Source organism: Lampetra fluviatilis, unplaced genomic scaffold (genome assembly GCF_964198595.1).
Source record: "Lampetra fluviatilis unplaced genomic scaffold, kcLamFluv1.1 SCAFFOLD_752, whole genome shotgun sequence".
In the NCBI taxonomy this organism is placed as follows: domain Eukaryota; kingdom Metazoa; phylum Chordata; class Hyperoartia; order Petromyzontiformes; family Petromyzontidae; genus Lampetra; species Lampetra fluviatilis.
Window position 1 is genome coordinate 1 of NW_027620675.1, and position 26881 is coordinate 26881.

The window sequence follows — 26881 nt, forward strand, 5'->3', positions numbered from 1 at the left end:
TCTCTCTCTCACCATGTCTCTCACCCCGTGTCTTTCCCCCAGTGTCTCTCTCTCTCACCCAGTGTCTCTCTCTCCCCCCGTGTCTCTCTCTCACCATGTCTCTCACCCCGTGTCTTTCCCCCAGTGTCTCTCTCTCTCACCCAGTGTCTCTCTCACCCCGTGTCTCTCTCCCCGTGTCTCAGGAGTTCATCCAGATGCTGATGCCTCCGCTCATTCAGAAGTGGAATGTTCTCAAAGACGAAGACAAAGATCTCTTCCCCCTACTTGAGGTAGCGACTCCCCGTGTCTCCCTCCCCGTGTCTCCATCCCCGTGTCTCCCTCCCCGTGTCTCTCTCCCTCCCCGTGTCTCCCTCCCCGTGTCTCCCTCCCTCCCCGCGTCTCCCTCCCCGTGTCTCCCTCCCTCCCCGTGTCTCCCTCCCTCCCCGTGTCTCCCTCCCCGTGTCTCCCTCCCTCCCCGTGTCTCCCTCCCTGTGTCTCCCTCCCTCCCCGTGTCTCCCTCCCCGTGTCTCCCTCCCTCCCCGCGTCTCCCTCCCTGTGTCTCCCTCCCTCCCCGTGTCTCCCTCCCCGTGTCTCCCTCCCCGTGTCTCCCTCCCTCCCTGTGTCTCCCTCCCTCCCCGTGTCTCCCTCCCCGTGTCTCCCTCCCTCCCCGTGTCTCTCTCCCCGCGTCTCCCTCCCCGTGTCTCCCTCCCCGTGTCTCCCTCCCTCCCCGTGTCTCCCTCCCCGTGTCTCCCTCCCCGTGTCTCCCTCCCTCCCCGTGTCTCCCTCCCTCCCCGTGTCTCCCTCCCTCCCCGTGTCTCCCTCCCCGTGTCTCCCTCCCTCCCCGTGTCTCTCTACCCGTGTCTCCCTCCCCGTGTCTCCCTCCCTCCCCGTGTCTCCCTCCCAGTGTCTCCCTCCCTCCCCGTGTCTCCCTCCCCGTGTCTCCCTCCCTCCCCGTGTCTCCCTCCCCGTGTCTCCCTCCCTCCCCGTGTCTCTCTACCCGTGTCTCCCTCCCCGTGTCTCCCTCCCTCCCCGTGTCTCCCTCCCTCCCCGTGTCTCCCTCCCCGTGTCTCCCTCCCTCCCCGTGTCTCCCTCCCTCCCCGTGTCTCCCTCCCTCCCCGTGTCTCCCTCCCTCCCCGTGTCTCCCTCCCTCCCCGTGTCTCCCTCCCTCCCCGTGTCTCCCTCCCTCCCCGTGTCTCCCTCCCTCCCCGTGTCTCCCTCCCTCCCCGTGTCTCCCTCCCCGTGTCTCCCTCCCCGTGTCTCCCTCCCTCCCCGTGTCTCCCTCCCCGTGTCTCCCTCCCCGTGTCTCCCTCCCTCCCCGTGTCTCCCTCCCCGTGTCTCCCTCCCCGTGTCTCTCTCCCCGTGTCTCCCTCCCCGTGTCTCCCTCCCTCCCCGTGTCTCCCTCCCTGTGTCTCCCTCCCTCCCCGTGTCTCTCTACCCGTGTCTCCCTCCCCCTGTCTCCCTCCCTCCCCGTGTCTCCCTCCCCGTGTCTCCCTCCCTCCCCGTGTCTCCCTCCCCGTGTCTCCCTCCCCGTGTCTCCCTCCCTCCCCGTGTCTCCCTCCCTCCCTCGTGTGTCTCTCCCCGTGTGTCTCTCCCCGTGTGTCTCTCCCCGTGTCTCCCTCCCCGTGTCTCCCTCCCCTTGTCTCTCTCCCCGTGTCTCCCTCCCCGTGTCTCCCTCCCCGTGTGTCTCTCTCCCCGTGTCTCCCTCCCTCCCCGTGTCTCCCTCCCCGTGTCTCCCTCCCCGTGTCTCCCTCCCTCCCCGTGTCTCCCTCCCCGTGTCTCCCTCCCCGTGTCTCCCTCCCTCCCCGTGTCTCCCTCCCCGTGTCTCCCTCCCCGTGTCTCTCTCCCCGTGTCTCCCTCCCCGTGTCTCCCTCCCTGTGTCTCCCTCCCTCCCCGTGTCTCTCTACCCGTGTCTCCCTCCCCCTGTCTCCCTCCCTCCCCGTGTCTCCCTCCCCGTGTCTCCCTCCCCGTGTCTCCCTCCCCGTGTCTCCCTCCCTCCCCGTGTCTCCCTCCCTCCCTCGTGTGTCTCTCCCCGTGTGTCTCTCCCCGTGTGTCTCTCCCCGTGTCTCCCTCCCCGTGTCTCCCTCCCCTTGTCTCTCTCCCCGTGTCTCCCTCCCCGTGTCTCCCTCCCCGTGTGTCTCTCTCCCCGTGTCTCCCTCCCCGCGTCTCCCTCCCCGCGTCTCTCACCCCGTGTCTCTCTCCCCGTGTCTCCCTCCCCGTGTCTCTCCCACCCCGCGTCTCTCTCTCTCACCCCGTGTCTCTCTCTCTCACCCTGTGTCTCTCTTTCTCCCACCCCGTGTCTCTCCCACCCCGTGTCTCTCTCCCCGTGTCTCTCTCCCCGTGTGTCTCCCACCCCGTGTCTCTCTCCCCGTGTCTCTCTCTCCCCGTGTGTCTCTCTCTCTCCCACCCCGTGTGTCTCCCACCCCGTGTCTCTCTCCCCGTGTGTCTCTCTCTCCCCGTGTGTCTCTCTCTCCCCGTGTGTCTCTCTCTCCCCGTGTGTCTCTCTCTCCGTGTCTCTCCCACCCCGTGTCTCTCTCTCTCACCCCGTGTCTCTCTCCGGCAGTGTCTCTCGTCCGTCGCGACAGCTTTGCAGTCTGGGTTCCTGCCGTACTGTGAGCCCGTCTACCAGCGGTGTGTCAACCTCGTCCAGAAAACACTCACGCAAGCCACGGTGAGGAGACACGGGGAGAGAGACACGGGGAGAGAGACACGGGGAGGGGAGAGAGACACGGGGAGAGAGACATGGGGAGAGAGACACGGGGAGAGAGACACGGGGAGAGAGACACGGGGAGAGAGACACGGGGAGAGAGACACGGGGAGAGAGACACGGGGAGAGAGACACGGGGAGAGAGACACGGGGAGAGAGACACGGGGAGAGAGACACGGGGAGAGAGACACGGGGAGAGAGACACGGGGAGGGGAGAGAGACACGGGGAGAGAGACACGGGGAGGGGAGAGAGACACGGGGAGGGGAGAGAGACACGGGGAGGGGAGAGAGACACGGGGAGGGGAGAGAGACACGGGGAGAGAGATACGGGGAGAGAGACACGGGGAGAGAGATACGGGGAGAGAGACACGGGGAGGGGAGAGAGACACGGGGAGGGGAGAGAGACACGGGGAGAGAGATACGGGGAGGGGAGAGAGACACGGGGAGAGAGACATGGGGGGAGGGGAGAGACACGGGGAGGGGAGAGAGACACGGGGAGAGAGACACGGGGAGAGAGACACGGGGAGAGAGACACGGGGAGAGAGACACGGGGAGAGAGACACGGGGAGGGGAGAGAGACACGCGGAGGGGAGAGAGATACGGGGAGGGGAGAGAGACACGGGGAGAGAGACATGGGGGGAGGGGAGAGACACGGGGAGGGGAGAGAGACACGGGGAGAGAGACACGGGGAGAGAGACACGGGGAGAGAGACACGGGGAGGGGAGAGAGACACGCGGAGGGGAGAGAGATACGGGGAGGGGAGAGAGACACGGGGAGAGAGACACGGGGGGAGGGGAGAGACACGGGGAGGGGAGAGAGACACGGGGAGGGGAGAGAGACACGGGGAGGGGAGAGAGACACGGGGAGAGAGACACGGGGAGAGAGACACGGGGAGAGAGACACGGGGAGAGAGACACGGGGAGAGGGGAGAGAGACACGGGGAGAGAGACACGGGGAGAGAGACACGGGGAGGGAGACACGGGGAGAGAGACACGGGGAGGGAGACACGGGGGGAGGGGAGAGAGACACGGGGAGGGAGACACGGGGAGAGAGATACGGGGAGAGAGATACGGGGAGAGAGACACGGGGAGAGAGATACGGGGAGAGAGACACGGGGAGGGAGATACGGGGAGAGAGACACGGGGAGGGGAGAGAGACACGGGGAGGGGAGAGAGACACGGGGAGAGAGATACGGGGAGGGGAGAGAGACACGGGGAGAGAGACATGGGGGGAGGGGAGAGACACGGGGAGGGGAGAGAGACACGGGGAGAGAGACACGGGGAGAGAGACACGGGGAGAGAGACACGGGGAGGGGAGAGAGACACGCGGAGGGGAGAGAGATACGGGGAGGGGAGAGAGACACGGGGAGAGAGACACGGGGGGAGGGGAGAGACACGGGGAGGGGAGAGAGACACGGGGAGGGGAGAGAGACACGGGGAGGGGAGAGAGACACGGGGAGAGAGACACGGGGAGAGAGACACGGGGAGAGAGACACGGGGAGAGAGACACGGGGAGAGAGACACGGGGAGAGGGGAGAGAGACACGGGGAGAGAGACACGGGGAGAGAGACACGGGGAGGGAGACACGGGGAGGGAGACACGGGGGGAGGGGAGAGAGACACGGGGAGGGAGACACGGGGAGAGAGAGACACGGTGAGGAGACACGGGGAGAGAAACACGGGGAGAGACACGGGGAGAGGGGAGAGAGACACGGGGAGAGAGACACGGGGAGAGAGACACGGGGAGGGAGACACGGGGAGAGAGAGACACGGGGAGAGAGACACGGGGAGGGAGACACGGGGGGAGGGGAGAGAGACACGGGGAGAGAGACACGGGGGGAGGGGAGAGAGACCCGGGGAGAGAGACACGAGGGAGAGACACAGGGAGAGACACGGGGAGAGAGACACGGGGGAAGGGGAGAGAGACACGGGGAGAGAGACACGGGGAGAGACACGGGGAGAGAGACACGGGGGGAGAGACACGGGGAGAGAGACACGGGGAGAGACACGGGGAGAGGGGAGAGAGACACGGGGAGAGAGACACGGGGAGAGAGACACAGGGGGAGGGGAGAGACACACGGGGAGAGACACACGGGGAGAGACACACGGGGAGAGACACGGGGGGAGAGACACGGGGAGAGAGAGACACGGGGAGAGACACGGGGGGAGAGAGAGAGAGAGACACGGGGAGAGAGACACGGTGAGAGAGAGAGACACGGGGAGGGAGACACGGAGAGAGACACACGGGGAGAGACACACGGGGAGAGAGAGACACGGGGAGAGACACGGGGGGAGAGAGAGAGAGAGACACGGGGAGAGAGAGAGACACGGGGAGAGAGAGAGACACGGGGAGAGAGAGAGACACGGGGAGAGAGAGAGACACGGGGAGAGAGAGAGACATGGGGAGAGGGACACGGTGGGGGGGGAGAGACACGAGGATTGGAGAGAGAGACACGGGGGAGACACACACAGAGGCACACACACACATCCATTTACAGACACACACGGGGAGAGCGAGTGTCTGTGTGCGTGTCTCTGTGTGTGTGTCTGTGTACTTGTATGTGTCTGTGTCTTTGTGTTTCTCAGTGGTGTCTCTTTTCCTTTGTGTCTCTGTGTGTGTCTGTGTGTGTGTCTGTGTGTGTCTGCGTGTGTGTCTGTGTCCACGCGAACATCTGAGTGTCTGTGTCTTTCTGTTTCTGAGTGTCTGTGTGTCTCTGTCTGTGTGTGTGTGTCTGTCTGTGTGTGTGTGTCTGTGTGTGTGTGCCTGTCCGTGTGTGTCTGTCTGTCTCTGTATATGCGTGTCTGTGTCTCTGTGTCTTTGTGTGTGTGTCTATCCGTATGTGTATGTGTCTGTCTCTGTATATGCGTGTCTGTGTCTCTGTGTCTTTGTGTGTGTGTCTATCCGTATGTGTCTGTGTCTGTCTCTGTATATGCGTGTCTGTGTGTCTGTGTATGTGTGTCTGTGTGGGGAATGGTGGGGCAGCGGTTAGCACACTGTGCTTATCGTATCTGTGTGTAGCAGCACTTGCCCCTGCAGCCCTGCTAGAGGCTACCTGGGGTAGCTTTGTCTGTGTGTAGCAGCACTTGCCCCTGCAGCCCTGCTAGAGGCTACCTGGGGGAGCTTTGTCTGTGTGTAGCAGCACTTGCCCCTGCAGCCCTGCTAGAGGCTACCTGGGGTAGCTTTGTCTGTGTGTAGCAGCACTTGCCCCTGCAGCCCTGCTAGAGGCTACCTGGGGGAGCTTTGTCTGTGTGTAGCAGCACTTGCCCCTGCAGCCCTGCTAGAGGCTACCTGGGGGAGCTTTGTCTGTGTGTAGCAGCACTTGCCCCTACAGCCCTGCTAGAGGCTACCTGGGGGAGCTTTGTCTGTGTGTAGCAGCACTTGCCCCTGCAGCCCTGCTAGAGGCTACCTGGGGGGAGCTTTGTCTGTGTGTGAGTGTCTCTCTGTGTCTTGTCTGTGTCTCATGCAGGAAGCGGTGAGACTCTTGGACAGAAAGTTACACGTTTGTGTGTGTCTGTGTCTGTGTGTGTGTGTCTGTGTCTGTGTGTGTCTGTGTGTGTGTCTGTGTCTGTGTGTGTGTTAGTGTGTCTGTGTGTGTGTCTGTTTGTGTGTGTGTCTGTGTGTGTCTGTGTGTGTTAGTCTGTGTGTGTGAGTGTGTGTGAGTGTGTGTTAGTGTGTTAGTGTGTGTGTCTGTGTGTGTGTGTTAGTGTGTGTGTGTTAAAAAAAGTAACCTGCAGCGCCACACCTATTACCATCATTAGAGGAAAAAACGGTGATCCAATCTCCGACCCCCAGGAACAGGTTTGCAGATTTGCTGAGCATTTCTGTGAGGTCCTGGGGGAGGGAAAATCTCTCAGCCAGGAAAACATCATGGCACAAAGTGGGGATAACCCTGCTGAGGCTGCGGTGCCTCAAATATTGGAAGAGGTCACCCCCTGTGAGTGGCTGGCTGAGGTACCGGCTGTTGAGGAAGTACTGAGGGCGATCCGGAGTCTGAGACCAGGGAAGGCACCGGGCAGAGATGATCTCCCAGGCGAAATGCTGAGGGAGGGTGGCGTTTGTGCACAGACTGCCCTATATGACATCATAACAACAGTCTGGACCACTGGACGGGTTCCGCAGGACTGGAAGGATGCCCTGGTGGTCCCCCTCTTTAAGAAGGGGGACCGCACAGACTGTAACAACTACAGGGGCATCTCACTCCTCAGTGTGCCGGGTAAGGTCCTGGCAAGGATTATTCAACATCGCCTTGCTAGGCATGCTGAGGAGAGGCTTGCGGAGCCCCAATGTGGTTTCAGGAAAGGGCGGTCCTGCACAGATGCCATATTTTCTGTCCGTCTGCTACAGCAGAGGTGTAGGGAATTCCAAAAAGACCTACATCTCTGCTTTATTGACCTGGTCAAGGCCTATGATACCATCAGTAGGACTGGGCTCTGGGTTGTTCTTCGTGCTTTCGGAGTCCCTGACCCTCTGCTCACGATCATTAAGGACCTTCATGATGGTGAGCGGGCCCGGGTAAAACTACGTGGCCGGGAGTCGGAGCCTTTCCCTGTACACCTTGGGGTGCGACAGGGATGTCCTCTGGCTCCCACATTATTTAACATCTATTTCGACTGCGTAGTTCGTGAAGCCTTCAATAGCTGTACCGGGGGAATTACCATTTGGTACAGATATAATGGGAGGCTGATCGACGCCCGGGTGCGATCAAGGGATGGCTCCCTATTGGTCAACCACGTTATGTATGCCGATGATTTGGTAATAGCTGCTCATTCAGAAGAGGAGTTGGAGACGCTGCTGCTGAGGCTGGAGTGTGCCACTAAGAGGTGGGGCCTTACCATCAGCCCCACCAAAACTAAGCACCTGCCTGGGTATTTTGTACCATCGGGCACTCCGCCCCCACAACTCCCAATCGGTGATGGGGCAGTTGTGGAGAGAGTAGAGAGTTTCCCATACCTGGGCAGTGTGCTCATGACCAGCTCCAGTTTATCAGCAGAGGTCTCACTCCGAATCAGTCGAGCGGCAATATCTTTTCATCGGTTGCGTAACGCTGTGTGGAAGCTACCTGGTCTGTCGCTCCGCACGAAGCTTCAGGTCTTCTCGGCCACGGTCATTCCCTCCCTTCTCTACGCTTGCGAAACGTGGACCCCCCTAGTGGAGCATCTTCGCCGGTTGGAAACATTTAGGCTGGCCTGCCTACGATCCATCCTGGGTTTGACCAGGCTGGATTGTGTGAGGAGCTCACAAGTCCTTGAAAGATCTGGGCAAAGTCCCATCAGTGAGCTCCTCCGGCAGGCAAGGCTGCGTTGGCTGGGTCATGTAGCTCGCATGCCCAGCCACCGCATGCCTAAACAGCTTTTGTTCGGCCGGATCGAGGGGGCTAAACGGGCGCGGCACGGGCTAGAGAAGAGATGGAGTGATGTGGTACAGGAGGACGTGGAGCTGAGTGGACTTGCCGATGACTGGTACCAGCGGTGTCAAGATCGGCCTCAGTGGAGGAGGCTCGTGAAGGACGCTACTGGGCAGTTGGAGGCAGTCGCCCTCCAACAACAACGGAGGGCGGAGGAGCGACGCTCACAACAACGAGCGGAGCGCCGGGTGGCTAAAGCACAGCAAGTTGGCACAGTAGGGGGCACAGGTGGTGCATCAGCCAGTCATCTCGGTCATCTCGGTCAGTCGACCCGTGGCACCTGGGTCTGCCCCGTGACCTCCTGCCAGCGGGCGTTCGACACTTCACGTGGCCTCAAGGTGCACATGGCCTGGCACAAGCGTCGTGGTGACGTCACCGCCACTTAGTGGCGAATGGCGGTTGTTGTTGTTGTGTGTTAGTCTGTGTGTGTTAGTGTGTGTTAGTGTGTGTGTGTGTTAGTGTGTGTCTGTGTGTGTTAGTGTGTGTGTGTTAGTGTGTTAGTCTGTGTGTTAGTGTCTGTGTGTGTGTTTGTTAGTCTGTCTGTGTGTTAGTCTGTGTGTGTTAGTCTGTGTGTGTTAGTCTGTGTGTGTGTGTTTGTTAGTGTGTGTGTGTTTGTTAGTGTCTGTGTGTGTGTTAGTGTCTGTGTGTGTGTCTGTGTCTGTGTGTGTGTTAGTGTGTCTGTGTGTGTGTCTGTTTGTGTGTGTGTCTGTGTCTGTGTGTGTCTGTGTGTGTCTGTGTCTGTGTGTGTGTCTGTGTGTGTGTTAGTGTGTCTGTGTGTGTGTCTGTTTGTGTGTGTGTCTGTGTGTGTCTGTGTGTGTCTGTGTCTGTGTGTGTGTCTGTGTGTGTGTTAGTGTGTCTGTGTGTGTGTCTGTGTGTGTGTGTCTGTGTGTGTGTTAGTGTGTGTGTGTTAGTCTGTGTGTGTTAGTGTGTGTTAGTGTGTGTGTGTGTTAGTGTGTGTCTGTGTGTGTGTTAGTGTGTGTGTGTTAGTCTGTGTGTGTTAGTGTGTGTTAGTGTGTGTGTGTGTCTGTGTGTGTTAGTGTGTGTGTGTTAGTGTGTTAGTCTGTGTGTTAGTGTCTGTGTGTGTGTTTGTTAGTCTGTCTGTGTGTGTTAGTCTGTGTGTGTTAGTCTGTGTGTGTTAGTCTGTGTGTGTTAGTCTGTGTGTGTGTGTTTGTTAGTGTGTGTGTGTTTGTTAGTGTCTGTGTGTGTGTTAGTGTCTGTGTGTGTGTTAGTGTCTGTGTGTGTGTTAGTGTCTGTGTGTGTGTTAGTTAGTGTGTTAGTGTCTGTGTGTGTTTGTGTTAGTGTGTTTGTGTGTGTGTGTTTGTGTGTGTGTGTTAGTGTGTGTGTGTTAGTGTGTGTGTGTTAGTGTGTTAGTGTGTGTGTTAGTGTGTATGTGTGTGTTAGTGTGTCTGTGTGTGTGTTAGTGTGTGTGTGTTAGTGTGTCTGTGTGTGTGTTAGTGTGTCTGTGTGTGTGTTAGTGTGTCTGAGTCTACATCGTACAGAAAACTGGGTGAGTCACACCCTCACACACACACACACACATTGCGTGTGTGTCTCTGTCTGTGTGTGTGTGTCTCTGTCTGTCTGTGTGTGTGAGTCTCTGTCTGAGTCTCTGTGTGTGAGTCTCTGTGTGTGTGTGAGTTTCTGTCTGTGTGTGAGTCTCTGTCTGTGTGTGAGTCTCTGTCTGTGTGTGAGTCTCTGTCTGTGTGAGATTCTGTCTGTGTGTGAGTCTCTGTGTGTGTGTGTGTTTCTCTGTCTGTGTGTGAGTCTGTGTGTCTCTGTCTGTGTTTCTCTGTCTGTGTGAGTCTGTCTGTGTGTGATTCTCTGTGTCTCTCTGTGTGTGTGTCTCTGTGTGTGTGAGTCTCTGTCTGTGTGTGAGTCTCTGTGTGTGTATGAGACTCTGTGTGAGTCTCTGTGTGTGTGTGAGTCTCTGTGTGTGTGTGTGTCTGAGTCTGTGTGTGTGTGTGAGTCTCTGTGTGTGTGAGTCTGTGTGTGTGTGTGAGTCTCTGTGTGTGTGTGAGTCCTCTGTGTGTGTGTGTGAGTCTCTGTGTGTGTGTGTGTCTGTGTGTGTGTGTGAGTCTCTGTGTGTGTGTGAGTCTGTGTGTGTGTGTGTGAGTCTCTGTGTGTGTGAGTCTCTGTGTGTGTGTGTGTGAGTCTCTGTGTGTGTGTGTGTGAGTCTCTGTGTGTGTGTGAGTCTGTGTGTGTGTCTGTCTGTGTGTGTGTGTGTGTGTCTGTCTGTGTGTGTGTGTGTGTCTGTCTGTGTGTGTGTGAGTCTCTGTGTGTGTGTGAGTCTCTGTGTGTGTGTGTCTGTGTGTGTGTGTGTGTGTGAGTCTCTGTGTGTGTGTGAGTCTCTGTGTGTGTGTGAGTCTCTGTGTGTGTGTGTCTGTGTGTATGTGTGTGAGTCTCTGTGTGTGTGTGAGTCTGTGTGTGTGTGTGTGAGTCTCTGTGTATGTGTGTCTGTGTGTGTGTGAGTCTCTGTGTGTGTGTGTCTGTGTGTGTGTGAGTCTCTGTGTGTGTGAGTCTGTGTGTGTGTGTGTGAGTCTCTGTGTGTGTGAGTCTCTGTGTGTGTGAGTCTCTGTGTGTGTGTGAGTCTCTGTGTGTGTGTGTCTGTGTGTATGTGTGTGAGTCTCTGTGTGTGTGTGAGTCTGTGTGTGTGTGTGTGAGTCTGTGTGTGTGTGTGAGTCTCTGTGTGTGTGTGTCTGTGTGTATGTGTGTGAGTCTCTGTGTGTGTGTGTGTGTGAGTCTCTGTGTGTGTGAGTCTGTGTGTGTCTGTGTGTGTGTGTGTGTGTGAGTCTCTGTGTGTGTGTGTCTGTGTGTATGTGTGTGAGTCTGTGTGTGTGTGTGTGAGTCTCTGTGTGTGTGAGTCTCTGTGTGTGTGTGAGTCTGTGTGTGTGTGTGTGAGTCTCTGTGTGTGTGAGTCTCTGTGTGTGTGTGTGAGTCTGTGTGTGTGTGTGTGTGTGAGTCTCTGTGTGTGTGTGAGTCTCTGTGTGTGTGTGAGTCTCTGTGTGTGTGTCTGTGTGTGTGTGTGTGAGTCTCTGTGTGTGTGTGAGTCTGTGTGTGTGTGTGTGAGTCTCTGTGTGTGTGTGTCTGTGTGTGTGTGAGTCTGTGTGTGTGTGTGTGAGTCTCTGTGTGTGTGTGTGAGTCTCTCTGTGTGTGTGAGTCTCTCTGTGTGTGTGAGTCTCTCTGTGTGTGTGAGTCTCTCTGTGTGTGTGAGTCTCTCTGTGTGTGTGTGTGTGAGTCTCTGTGTGTGTGTGAGTCTCTGTGTGTGTGTGAGTCTCTGTGTGTGTGTGAGTCTCTGTGTGTGAGTCTCTGTGTGTGTGTCTGTGTGTGTGTGTGTGTGAGTCTCTGTGTGTGTGTGAGTCTGTGTGTGTGTGAGTCTCTGTGTGTGTGTGTCTGTGTGAGTCTCTGTGTGTGTGTGAGTCTCTGTGTGTGTGTGAGTCTCTGTGTGTGTGTGTCTGTGTGTGTGTGTGTGAGTCTCTGTGTGTGTGTGAGTCTGTGTGTGTGTGTCTCTGTGTGTGTGTGTGAGTCTCTGTGTGTGTGTGTGAGTCTCTCTGTGTGTGTGTGAGTCTCTGTGTGTGTGTGTGAGTCTCTCTCTGTGTGTGTGAGTCTCTGTGTGTGTGTGAGTCTCTGTGTGTGTGTGAGTCTCTGTGTGTGTGTCTGTGTGTGTGTGTGTGAGTCTCTGTGTGTGTGTGAGTCTCTGTGTGTGTGTGAGTCTGTGTGTGTGTGAGTCTCTGTGTGTGTGTGAGTCTCTGTGTGTGTGTGTGTGTGAGTCTCTCTGTGTGTGTGTGTGTGAGTCTCTGTGTGTGTGTGAGTCTCTGTGTGTGTGTCTGTGTGTGTGTGTGTGAGTCTCTGTGTGTGTGTGAGTCTCTGTGTGTGTGTGAGTCTCTGTGTGTGTGTGAGTCTCTGTGTGTGTGTGAGTCTCTGTGTGTGTGTGTGTGTGAGTCTCTCTGTGTGTGTGTGTGTGAGTCTCTGTGTGTGTGTGAGTCTCTGTGTGTGTGTGTGAGTCTGTGTGTGTGTGTCTGTGTGTGTGTGTCTGTGTGTGTGTGTGAGTCTCTGTGTGTGTGTGTGAGTCTCTCTGTGTGTGTGTGAGTCTCTCTGTGTGTGTGTGAGTCTCTGTGTGTGTGTGAGTCTCTGTGTGTGTGTGAGTCTCTGTGTGTGTGTGTGTGTGTGAGTCTCTGTGTGTGTGTCTCTGTGTGTGTGTGAGTCTCTGTGTGTGTGTGTGTGAGTCTCTGTGTGTGTGTGAGTCTCTGTGTGTGTGTGAGTCTCTGTGTGTGTGTGTGTGAGTCTCTCTGTGTGTGTGTGTGTGTCTCTGTGTGTGTGTGAGTCTCTGTGTGTGTGTGAGTCTCTGTGTGTGTGTGTGTGAGTCTCTGTGTGTGTGTGAGTCTCTGTGTGTGTGTGAGTCTCTGTGTGTGTGTGAGTCTCTGTGTGTGTGTGAGTCTCTGTGTGAGTCTCTGTGTGTGTGTGAGTCTCTGTGTGTGTGTGAGTCTCTGTGTGAGTCTCTGTGTGTGTGTGAGTCTCTGTGTGTGTGTGAGTCTCCCTATACCTTCTCTCTCCCCCCCCCCAACCATCTCTCACCCCCCACCACCCACCCACCACTCTCCCCCCTCCCCCCCACCCTCCCCCCCCCACTCTCCCCCCACCCTCCCCCCACCACCCTCTCCCCCCACCCTCTCCCCACACCTCTCCCCCCCCCCCACCTCCCCCACCACCACTACCCACCCTCCCCCCACCACCCTCTCTCCCCACCACCCCCCACCACCTCCCCCCCCCTCCCCGCACCCTCCCCCCCACCACCTCCCCACCCTCCCCCCTCTCCCCCCCACCACCCCCCCCCCCCCACCACCACCCCACCCACCACCCCCCCCCCCACCCCCCCCAGGTGCACCTGTCCCACCCTGAGCAGTGCGAGGCTCCTGACAAGGACTTCATGATCGTGGCACTGGACTTGCTGAGCGGCCTCGCCGAGGGTCTCGGGGGTCACATTGAGCAGCTGGTGGCTCGCTCCTCCATCCTCGTGCTCATGTTCCAGTGCATGCAGGTGATGGGGGTGGTGATGGTGGTGATGGTGTGTGATGGTGGTGGTGATGGTGATGATGGTAGTGATGGTGGTGTGTGTGGCGAGGGTCTCGGGGGTCACATTGAGCAGCTGGTGGCTCGCTCCTCCATCCTCGTGCTCATGTCCCAGTGCATGCAGGTGATGGGGGTGGTGATGGTGGTGGTGATGGTGTGTGATGGGGGTGGTGATGGTGATGATGTGGTGATGATGGTGTGATGGTGGTAGTGATGGTGATGATGGTGATGATGGTAGTGATGGTGGTGTGGTGGTTGTGTGGTGGTTGTGATGGTGGTAATGTGGGGGTGGTGGTGGTGTGATGGTGGTGATGGTGGTGGTGATGGTGGTGATGGTGGTGATGGTGGTGATGTGGGGGTGGTGGTGGTGGTGATGGTGGTAGTGTGGGGGTGGTGGTGGTGGTGGTGGTGATGGTGGTGGTGGTGATGGTGGTAATGTGGGGGTGGTGATGGTGGTGGTGATGTGGTGTGATGGTGGTAGTGATGGTGATGATGGTGATGATGGTAGTGATGGTGGTGTGGTGGTTGTGTGGTGGTAATGTGGGGGTGGTGGTGGTGTGATGGTGGTGATGGTGGTGATGTGGGGGTGGTGGTGGTGGTGGTGATGGTGGTAGTGTGGGGGTGGGGGTGGTGGTGGTGGTGATGGTGGTGATGGTGGTGATGGTGGTGATGTGGGGGTGGTGGTGGTGGTGATGGTGGTAGTGTGGGGGTGGGGGTGGTGGTGGTGTGATGGTGGTGATGGTGGTGATGGTGGTGATGGTGGTGATGTGGGGGTGGTGGTGGTGGTGATGGTGGTAGTGTGGGGGTGGGGGTGGTGGTGGTGGTGATGGTGGTGGTGGTGATGGTGGTGATGGTGGTGGTGGTGATGGTGTGGTGGGGGTGATGTGGTGGTGGTGGTGATGATGGTGGTGATGGTGATATGGTGTGGTGGTGGTGGTGGTGATGTTGGTGATGATTGTGGTGATGATGGTGGTGATGATGGTGATGATGGTGGTGATGGTGGTGGTGGTGGTGATGGTGGTGATGGTGATGGTGGTGGTGGTGATGGTGGTGATGGTGTGGTGGGGGTGATGTGGTGGTGGTGGTTGTGGGGGGGGTGGTGGTGTGATGATGGTGATGGTGGTGGTGATGGTGATGGTGTGGTGGGGGTGATGTGGTGGTGGTGGTGGTTGTGGTGATGGTGGTGGTGTGGTGGGGGTGATGTGGTGGTGATGGTGGTGATGGTGGTGGTGATGGTGGACACCCGCTCTAGACTCTGGGAGAGAGATGTAGAGAGACAGAGACATCGCTGTGTGTGTCTGTGTGTGTCTGTGTGTGTCTGTGTAGGTGTGTGTGTAGGTGTGTGTGTCTGTGGTGTGTGTGTCTGTCTGTGTAGGTGTGTGTGTCTGTGTAGGTGTGTCTGTCTGTGTAGGTGTGTGTCTATGTAGATGTGTCAATATCTGTGTGTGTGTGTCTATGTAGGTGTGTGTCTAGGTGTGTGTCTATGTAGGTGTGTCTATATCTGTGTGTGTGTCTGTGTAGGTGTGTGTCTATGTAGGTGTGTGTCTGTGTAGGTGTGTGTGTGTCTGTGTAGGTGTGTGTGTGTCTGTGTATGTGTCTGTGTAGGTGTGTGTCTATGTAGATGTGTCTATATCTGTGTGTATGTCTGTGTCTATGTAGGTGTGTGTGTAGGTGTGTGTCTATGTAGGTGTGTGTCTATGTAGATGTGTCTATCTCTGTGTGTGTGTCTGTGTAGGAGTGTCTGTGTAGGTGTGTGTGTCTATGTAGATGTGTCTATATCTGTGTGTGTGTGTCTGTGTAGGTGTGTGTGTGTCTATGTAGATGTGTCTATCTCTGTGTGTCTCTCTGTGGCGCAGGACAAAATGCCTGAGGTTCGGCAAAGTTCATTTGCTCTGCTGGGAGATCTCACCAAGGCCTGTTTCCAACATGTGAAGCCTTGCATCGGTGAGTCACTCACCCACTCACTCACCCACTCACTCACTCACACACTCACCCACTCACTCACCCACTCACTCACTCACCCACTCACTCACCCACACACTCACTCACTCACCTACACACTCACCCACACACTCACCCACACACTCACCCACACACTCACCTACCCACTCACCCACTCTCACTCACTCGCTCACCCACACACTCATCTACACACTCACCTACACACTCACTCACTCACTCACCCACACACTCACCCACTCACCCACACACTCACCTACTCACTCATCTACACGCTCACCCACACACTCACCTACACACTCACTCACTCACTCACCCACACACTCACCCACTCACCCACACACTCACCCACTCACTCACCTACTCACTCATCTACACGCTCACCCACACACTCACCCACACGCTCACCTACTCACCCACACGCTCACCTACTCACTCATCTACACGCTAACTCACCCACACACTCACCCACACACTCACTCACCCACACACTCACCCACACACTCACCCACTCACCTACACACTCACCCACTCACCCACACACTCACTCACCCACACACTCACCCACTCACTCACTCACACACTCACCCACTCACTCACTCACCTACACACTCACCCACACACTCACCCACACACTCACTCACTCACCTACACACTCACCCACTCACCCACACACTCACCCACACACTCACCCACTCACCTACACACTCACCCACTCACCCACACACTCACTCACCCACACACTCACCCACTCACTCACTCACACACTCACCCACTCACTCACTCACCTACACACTCACCCACACACTCACCCACACACTCACTCACTCACCTACACACTCACCCACTCACCCACACACTCACTCATCTACACACTCACCTACTCACTCACCCACTCACCCACACACTCACCTACACACTCACCTACACACTCACCCACTCACTCACCTACTCACTCACCCACACACTCACCCACACACTCACCCACTCACCCACACACTCACCCACACACTCACCCACACACTCACCCACACACTCACCTACTCACTCACCCACACACTCACCCACACACTCACCCACTCACCCACACACTCACCCACACGCTCACCTACTCACCCACACACTCACTCACCTACACACTCACCCACTCACTCACTCACCTACACACTCACCCACACACTCACCCACACGCTCACCTACTCACCCACACACTCACCCACACACTCACCTACTCACTCACCCACTCACCCACACACTCACCTACACACTCACCCACTCACCCACACACTCACTCACCTACACACTCACCCACTCACCTACACACTCACCCACACACTCACCCACACACTCACCCACACGCTCATCTACTCACCCACACACTCACCTACTCACTCACCTACTCACCCACTCACCTACACACTCACCTACACACTCACCCACTCACCCACACACTCACTCACTCACCTACACACTCACTCACTCACTCACCCACACACTCACTCACCCACACACTCACCTACTCACTCATCTACACGCTCACTCACCCACACGCTCACTCACCCACACACTCACCCACACACTCACCCACACACTCACTCACCCACACACTCACCCACACACTCACCCACTCACCTACACACTCACCCACTCACCCACACACTCACTCACCCACACACTCACCCACTCACTCACTCACACACTCACCCACTCACTCACTCACCTACACACTCACCCACACACTCACACACTCACCCACACACTCACCCACTCACCTACACACTCACCCACTCACCCACTCACCCACTCACCCACTCACTCATCTACACACTCACTCACACACTCACCCACTCACCCACACACTCACCCACTCACTCACTCACCTACACACTCACCCACTCACCCACACACTCACCCACACACTCACCCACTCACCTACACACTCACCCACTCACCCACACACTCACTCACCCACACACTCACCCACTCACTCACTCACACACTCACCCACTCACTCACTCACCTACACACTCACCCACACACTCACCCACTCACTCACTCACCTACACACTCACCCACTCACCCACACACTCACTCATCTACACACTCACCTACTCACTCACCCACTCACCCACACACTCACCTACACACTCACCCACTCACCCACACACTCACTCACCTACACACTCACCCACTCACCTACACACTCACCCACACACTCACCCACACACTCATCTACTCACCCACACACTCACCTACTCACTCACCTACTCACCCACTCACCTACACACTCACCCACACACTCACCCACACGCTCATCTACTCACCCACACACTCACCTACTCACTCACCTACTCACCCACTCACCTACACACTCACCTACACACTCACCCACTCACCCACACACTCACTCACTCACCTACACACTCACCCACACACTCACCCACACACTCACCTACTCACTCACCCACACACTCACCCACACACTCACCCACACACTCACCCACACACTCACCCACACACTCACCTACTCACTCACCCACACACTCACCCACACACTCACCCACACACTCACCCACACGCTCACCCACTCACCCACACACTCACTCACCTACACACTCACCCACACACTCACCCACTCACCTACACACTCACCCACACACTCACCCACACGCTCACCCACTCACTCATCTACACGCTCACCTACACACTCACCCACTCACCTACACACTCACTCACTCACCTACACACTCACCCACACACTCACCCACACGCTCACCTACTCACCCACACACTCACCCACACGCTCACCTACTCACTCACCCACTCACCCACACACTCACCTACACACTCACCCACACACTCACCCACACGCTCACCCACTCACTCATCTACACGCTCACCTACACACTCACCCACTCACCTACACACTCACTCACTCACCCACACACTCACCCACACACTCACCCACACGCTCACCTACTCACCCACACACTCACCCACACGCTCACCTACTCACTCACCCACTCACCCACACACTCACCTACACACTCACCCACACACTCACCCACTCACCCACTCACTCATCTACACACTCACCCACTCACCTACACACTCACCCACTCACCCACACACTCACCCACACACTCACCCACACGCTCACCTACTCACTCACCCACTCACCCACACACTCACCTACACACTCACCCACTCACTCACCTACACACTCACCCACTCACCTACACACTCACCCACTCACCCACACACTCACCCACACACTCACCCACACGCTCACCCACTCACTCATCTACACGCTCACCTACACACTCACCCACTCACCTACACACTCACCCACACACTCACCCACACACTCACCCACACACTCACCCACACACTCACCCACACACTCACCTACTCACCCACACACTCACCTACTCACTCACCCACTCACCCACACACTCACCTACACACTCACCCACTCACCCACACACTCACTCACCTACACACTCACCCACTCACCCACACACTCACCCACACGCTCACCCACTCACCCACACACTCACTCACCTACACACTCACCTACACACTCACCCACTCACCCACACACTCACTCACCTACACACTCACCTACACACTCACCTACACACTCACCCACTCACCCACACACTCACTCACCTACACACTCACCCACACACTCACCCACACACTCACCCACACGCTCACCCACTCACCCACACACTCACTCACCTACACACTCACCCACACACTCACCCACTCACCCACACACTCACTCACCTACACACTCACCTACACACTCACCTACACACTCACCCACACACTCACTCACCTACACACTCACCTACACACTCACCCACTCACCTACACACTCACCCACACACTCACCCACACACTCACCTACACACTCACCCACACACTCACCTACTCACCCACACACTCACCTACTCACTCACCTACTCACCCACTCACCCACACACTCACCTACACACTCACCCACACGCTCATCTACTCACCCACACACTCACCTACTCACTCACCTACTCACCCACTCACCCACACACTCACTCACCTACACACTCACCCACACACTCACCCACTCACCCACACACTCACTCACCTACACACTCACCTACACACTCACCTACACACTCACCCACACACTCACCCACTCACCCACACACTCACTCACCTACACACTCACCTACACACTCACCCACACACTCACCCACTCACCCACACACTCACTCACCTACACACTCACCCACACACTCGCCTACTCACCTACACACTCACCTACACACTCACCCACACACTCACCCACTCACCCACACACTCACTCACTCACCTACACACTCACTCACTCACCTACACACTCACCCACACACTCACCCACACGCTCATCTACTCACCCACACACTCACCCACACACTCACCTACTCACCTACACACTCACCTACACACTCACCCACACACTCACTCACTCACCTACACACTCACCCACACACTCACCCACACGCTCATCTACTCACCCACACACTCACCCACACACTCACCTACTCACCTACACACTCACCTACACACTCACCCACACACTCACCCACACGCTCATCTACTCACCCACACACTCACCTACACACTCACCTACTCACCTACACACTCACCCACACACTCACCCACACACTCACCCACACACTCACCTACTCACTCACCCACACACTCACCCACACACTCACCCACACACTCACCCACACACTCACCCACACACTCACCCACACACTCACCTACTCACTCACCCACACACTCACCCACACACTCACTCACCCACACACTCACCCACTCACCCACACACTCACCTACACACTCACCCACACACTCACCCACTCACTCATCTACACACTCACCTACACACTCACCCACTCACCCACACACTCACTCACTCACCCACACACTCACCCACACACTCACCCACTCACTCACCCACTCACTCACCTACACACTCACCCACACACTCACCCACTCACCCACACACTCACCCACTCACCCACACACTCACCTACTCACCCACACACTCACCTACACACTCACCCACTCACCCACACACTCACCTACTCACCCACACACTCACCCACACACTCACCCACTCACTCATCTACACACTCACCTACACACTCACCTACTCACCCACACACTCACCCACACACTCACCCACTCACTCATCTACACACTCACCCACTCACCCACACACTCACCTACTCACCCACACACTCACCCACACACTCACCCACTCACTCATCTACACACTCACCTACACACTCACCCACACACTCACCCACACACTCACTCACCCACTCACCCACACACTCACCTACTCACTCACCCACACACTCACCTACTCACTCACCCACACACTCACCCACACACTCACCTACTCACTCACCCACACACTCACCTACTCACTCACCCACACACTCACCCACACACTCACCTACTCACTCACCCACACACTCACCCACTCACTCATCTACACACTCACCTACTCACCCACACACTCACCTACTCACTCACCCACACACTCACCCACACACTCACCTACACACTCACCTACTCACCCACACACTCACCCACACACTCACCTACCCACTCACCCACCCACTCACTCACCCACCCACTCACTCACCCACTCTCACTCACTCACCCACTCTCACTCACTCGCTCACCCACTCTCACTCACCCACTCTCACTCACTCACCCACTCTCACTCACTCACCCACTCTCACTCACTCACCCACACTCACTCACTCACCCACTCTCACTCACTCGCTCACCCACTCTCACTCACTCGCTCACCCACTCTCACTCACCCACTCTCACTCACTCACCCACTCTCACTCACTCACCCACACTCACTCACTCACCCACACTCACTCACTCACTCACCCACTCTCACTCACTCGCTCACCCACTCTCACTCACTCGCTCACCCACTCGCTCACTCACGTGATGGTGATGTGGTGATGGTCATGTGGTGATGGTGGTCTTAGTTGTCATGGTAGTGATGGTGATGATGTTAGTGATGGTGATGATGGTAGTTATGTCAGTGATGGTGATGATGATGTTAGTGATGGTGATGATGATTTTAGTGATGGTAGTGATGGTGATGATGATGGTAGTGATGTTAGTGATGGTGATGATGATGTTAGTGATGGTGATGATGATGGTAGTGATGTTAGTGATGGTGATGATGATGTTAGTGATGGTAGTGATGATGATTTTAGTGATGGTAGTGATGATGGTGAGTAGTGATGTTAGTGATGGTGATGGTGGCGGTTGTGGTGATGGTCATGTTAGTGGTGGTAGTGATGATGGTGAGTGGGTGGGTGGGTGAGTGGGTGAATGGGTGGGTGGGTGGGTGAGCGGGTGAGTGGGTGAATGGGTGGGTGGGTGGGTGGGTGAGTGGGTGAATGGGTGGGTGGGTGAGCGGGTGAGTGGGTGAATGGGTGGGTGGGTGGGTGGGTGGGTGAGTGGGTGAGTGGGTGGGTGGGTGAGCGGGTGAGTGGGTGAATGGGTGGGTGGGTGGGTGGGTGAGTGGGTGAATGGGTGGGTGGGTGGGTGAGTGGGTGGGTGGGTGAATGGGTGGGTGGGTGGGTGAGCGGGTGAGTGGGTGAATGGGTGGGTGGGTGGGTGAGTGGGTGGGTGGGTGGGTGAATGGGTGGGTGGGTGGGTGAGCGGGTGAGTGGGTGGGTGGGCGGGTGAGTGGGTGGGTGGGTGGGTGAGCGGGTGAATGGGTGGGTGGGTGGGTGAGTGGGTGGGTGGGTGGGTGAATGGGTGGGTGGGTGGGTGAGTGGGTGGGTGGGTGGGTGAGCGGGTGAGTGGGTGGGTGGGTGGGTGAGTGGGTGGGTGGGTGGGTGAATGGGTGGGTGGGTGGGTGAGTGGGTGGGTGGGTGGGTGAGCGGGTGAGTGGGTGGGTGGGTGAGTGGGTGGGTGGGTGGGTGAATGGGTGGGTGGGTGGGTGAGTGGGTGGGTGGGTGGGTGAGCGGGTGAGTGGGTGGGTGGGCGGGTGGGTGAGTGGGTGGGTGGGTGGGTGAGTGGGTGGGTGGGTGGGTGGGTGAGTGGGTTGGTGGGTGGGTGAGTGGGTGGGTGAGTGGGTGAATAGGTGGGTGGGTGAGCGGGTGAGTGGGTGGGTGAGTGAGCGGGTGAGTGGGTGGGTGAGTGAGTGTGTGAGTGGGTGAGTGAGTGAGTGTGCGAGTGGGTGAGTGAGTGTGCGAGTGGGTGAGTGAGTGTGCGAGTGGGTGAGTGAGTGTGCGAGTGGGTGAGTGAGTGGGTGGGTGAGTGAGTGTGCGAGTGGGTGAGTGAGTGGGTGGGTGAGTGAGTGTGCGAGTGAGTAGATGAGTGAGTGTGCGAGTGGGTGAGTGAGTGTGCGAGTGGGTGAGTGAGTGTGCGAGTGGGTGAGTGAGTCTGCGAGTGGGTGAGTGAGTCTGCGAGTGGGTGAGTGAGTCTGCGAGTGGGTGAGTGAGTGTGCAAGTGAGTGGGTGAGTGAGTGTGCGAGTGGGTGAGTGGGTGAGTGAGTGTGCGAGTGGGTGAGTGGGTGAGTGAGTGTGCGAGTGGGTGAGTGAGTGTGCGAGTAGGTGAGTGAGTGGGTGGGTGAGTGAGTGTGCGAGTGAGTGGGTGAGTGAGTCTGCGAGTGGGTGAGTGAGTGTGCGAGTGGGTGAGTGAGTGTGCGAGTGTGCAAGTGAGTGGGTGAGTGAGTGGGTGGGTGACTGAGTGTGTGAGTGGGTGGGTGAGTGAGTGTGCGAGTGAGTGGGTGAGTGAGTCTGCGAGTGGGTGAGTGAGTGTGCGAGTGGGTGAGTGAGTGAGTGTGCGAGTGGGTGAGTGAGTGTGCGAGTGGGTGAGTGAGTGTGCGAGTGGGTGAGTGAGTGGGTGGGTGAGTGAGTGTGCGAGTGAGTGAGTGAGTCTGCGAGTGGGTGGGTGAGTGTGCGAGTGGGTGAGTGGGTGAGTGAGTGAGTGTGTGAGTGGGTGAGTGAGTGTGCGAGTGGGTGAGTGGGTGAGTGTGCGAGTAGGTGAGTGAGTGGGTGAGTGAGTGTGCGAGTGAGTGGGTGAGTGAGTGTGTGAGTGGGTGGGTGAGTGAGTGGGTGGGTGAGTGAGTGTGCGAGTGAGTGGGTGAGTGAGTCTGCGAGTGGGTGGGTGAGTGCGAGTGGGTGGGTGAGTGAGTGAGTGTGCGAGTGGGTGAGTGAGTGTGCGAGTAGGTGAGTGAGTGGGTGGGTGACTGAGTGTGCGAGTGAGTGGGTGAGTGAGTCTGCGAGTGGGTGAGTGAGTGTGCGAGTGGGTGAGTGAGTGGGTGAGTGTGCAAGTGAGTGGGTGAGTGAGTGGGTGGGTGACTGAGTGTGTGAGTGGGTGGGTGACTGAGTGTGCGAGTGAGTGGGTGAGTGAGTCTGCGAGTGGGTGAGTGAGTGTGCGAGTAGGTGAGTAAGTGTGCGAGTGGGTGAGTGAGTGTGCGAGTGGGTGAGTGAGTGTGCGAGTGAGTGGGTGAGTGAGTCTGCGAGTGGGTGAGTGAGTGTGCGAGTGGGTGAGTGAGTGTGCGAGTGGGTGAGTGAGTGTGCGAGTAGGTGAGTGAGTGGGTGGGCGAGTGAGTGTGCGAGTAGGTGAGTGGGTGGGTGAGTGAGTGTGCGAGTGGGTGAGTGAGTGTGCGAGTAGGTGAGTGAGTGTGCGAGTGGGTGAGTGAGTGAGTGTGCGAGTGGGTGAGTGAGTGTGCGAGTGGGTGTGTGAGTGTGCGAGTGGGTGAGTGAGTGTGCGAGTGGGTGAGTGAGTGTGCGAGTGGGTGAGTGAGTGTGCGAGTGGGTGAGTGAGTGTGCGAGTGGGTGAGTGAGTGTGCGAGTGGGTGGGTGAGTGAGTCTGCGAGTGGGTGAGTGAGTCTGCGAGTGGGTGAGTGAGTCTGCGAGTGGGTGAGTGAGTGGGTGAGTGAGTCTGCGAGTGGGTGAGTGAGTGTGCGAGTGGGTGAGTGAGTGTGCGAGTGGGTGAGTGAGTGTGCGAGTGGGTGAGTGAGTGTGCGAGTGGGTGGGTGAGTGAGTCTGCGAGTGGGTGAGTGAGTGTGCAAGTGAGTGGGTGAGTGAGTGTGCGAGTGGGTGAGTGGGTGAGTGAGTGAGTGAGTGTGCGAGTGGGTGAGTGAGTGAGTGTGCGAGTGGGTGAGTGAGTCTGCGAGTGGGTGAGTGAGTGTGCGAGTGGGTGAGTGAGTGGGTGACTGTGCAAGTGAGTGGGTGAGTGAGTGGGTGGGTGACTGAGTGTGTGAGTGGGTGGGTGACTGAGTGTGCGAGTGGGTGGGTGACTGAGTGTGCGAGTGAGTGAGTGAGTGAGTGTGCTAGTGGGTGAGTGAGTGTGCGAGTAGGTGAGTGAGTGTGCGAGTAGGTGAGTGAGTGGGTGGGTGAGTGAGTGTGCGAGTGAGTGAGTCTGCGAGTGGGTGAGTGAGTGTGCGAGTGGGTGAGTGAGTGGGTGACTGTGCAAGTGAGTGGGTGAGTGAGTGGGTGGGTGACTGAGTGTGTGAGTGGGTGGGTGACTGAGTGTGCGAGTGAGTGAGTGAGTGTGCGAGTGGGTGAGTGAGTGTGCGAGTGAGTGGGTGAGTGAGTCTGCGAGTGGGTGAGTGAGTGTGCGAGTGGGTGAGTGAGTGTGCGAGTGGGTGAGTGAGTGTGCGAGTGAGTGGGTGGGTGACTGAGTGTGTGAGTGGGTGGGTGACTGAGTGTGCGAGTAGGTGAGTGAGTGTGCGAGTGGGTGAGTGAGTGTGCGAGTGGGTGAGTGAGTGGGCGAGTGGGTGAGTGAGTGTGCGAGTGGGCGAGTGAGTGGGTGAGTGTGCGAGTGAGTGGGTGACTGAGTGTGCGAGTGAGTGGGTGAGTGAGTGTGCGAGTGGGTGGGTGAGTGAGTCTGCGAGTGGGTGAGCGAGTGGGTGAGTGGGTGAGTGAGTGGGTGAGTGGGCGAGTGAGTGGGTGAGTAGCCAGTGAACTATCGCTAACCCGGCTATCACTCTGTGTGTGATGCAGCGGATTTCATGCCGATTCTGGGCACGAACCTGAACCCGGAGTTCATTTCGGTCTGCAACAACGCGATCTGGGCTATCGGGGAGATCTCTATACAGATGGGTGAGTTCCTCACCCACACACTCACCCACACGCTCACCTACTCACTCGCCCACACGCTCACCTACTCACCTACACACTCGCCTACACACTCACCTACTCGCTCACCTACTCAACTACACACTCACCTACTCAACTACACACTCACTCACTCACCTACACGCTCACCTACACACTCACCTACTCGCTCACCTACTCAACTACACACTCACCTACACACTCACCTACACACTCTCCTACACACTCACCTACCCACTCACCTACTCACTCACCTACACACTCACCTACCCACTCACCTACACACTCACCTACACACTCACCTACTCACTCACCTACACACTCACCTACTCACTCACCTACACACTCACCTACCCACTCACCTACACACTCACCTACCCACTCACCTACTCACTCACCTACACACTCACCTACCCACTCACCTACACACTCACCTACACACTCACATACTCACCTACTCACTCACCTACACACTCACCTACTCACTCACGTACTCACCTACACACTCACCTACCCACTCACCTACACACTCTCCTACACACTCACCTACACACTCACCTACTCACTCACCTACACACTCACCTACACACTCACCTACCCACTCACCTACACACTCACCTACACACTCACCTACTCACCTACACACTCACCTACCCACTCACCTACCCACTCACCTACCCACTCACCTACCCACTCACCTACACACTCACCTACTCACTCACCTACCCACTCACCTACTCACCTACACACTCACCTACCCACTCACCTACCCACTCACCTACACACTCACCTACACACTCACCTACACACTCACCTACACACTCACCTACTCACTCACCTACCCACTCACCTACTCACCTACACACTCACCTACACACTCACCTACACACTCACCTACACACTCACCTACTCACCTACACACTCACCTACACACTCACCTACCCACTCACCTACTCACCTACACACTCACCTACACACTCACCTACACACTCACCTACCCACTCACCTACCCACTCACCTACTCACCTACACACTCACCTACACACTCACCTACACACTCACCTACCCACTCACCTACACACTCACCTACCCACTCACCTACCCACTCACCTACACACTCACCTACACACTCACCTACACACTCACCTACTCACTCACGTACTCACCTACTCACTCACCTACTCACTCACCCACACGCTCACCTACACACTCAGTCACACACTCACCTACACACTCACGTACTCACCTACACACTCACCTACACACTCACCTACTCACCTACACACTCACCTACACACTCACCTACTCACCTACACACTCACCTACACACTCACCTACACACTCACCTACACACTCACCTACACACTCACCTACACACTCACATACTCACCTACACACTCACCTACACACTCACCTACACACTCACCTACACACTCACCTACACACTCACATACTCACCTACACACTCACCTACGTACTCACCTACACACTCACCTACTCACTCACCCACACGCTCACCTACACACTCAGTCACACACTCACCTACACACTCACCCACACACTCACCTACACACTCACGTACTCACCTACACACTCACCTACACACTCACCTACA

The 26881-nt window shown here is 56.9% G+C and overlaps 1 protein-coding gene across 1 annotated transcript in view; it reads left to right on the top strand.

Annotated features, from left to right (window-relative positions):
• The first annotated feature begins 80 nt into the window (after positions 1-80).
• The window catches only part of LOC144954244 (transportin-1-like), a 35126-nt gene continuing 8325 nt past the window's right edge, over positions 81-26881 (top strand). Inside the window, exons 1-5 of the mRNA XM_078884782.1 lie at positions 81-269; positions 2540-2647; positions 12987-13121; positions 15010-15097; positions 25153-25251. Of these exons, the coding sequence (XP_078740908.1) occupies positions 96-269; positions 2540-2647; positions 12987-13121; positions 15010-15097; positions 25153-25251 (604 nt within the window). The 5' untranslated portion in view covers positions 81-95. The remainder of the gene's footprint in view (positions 270-2539; positions 2648-12986; positions 13122-15009; positions 15098-25152; positions 25252-26881) is intronic.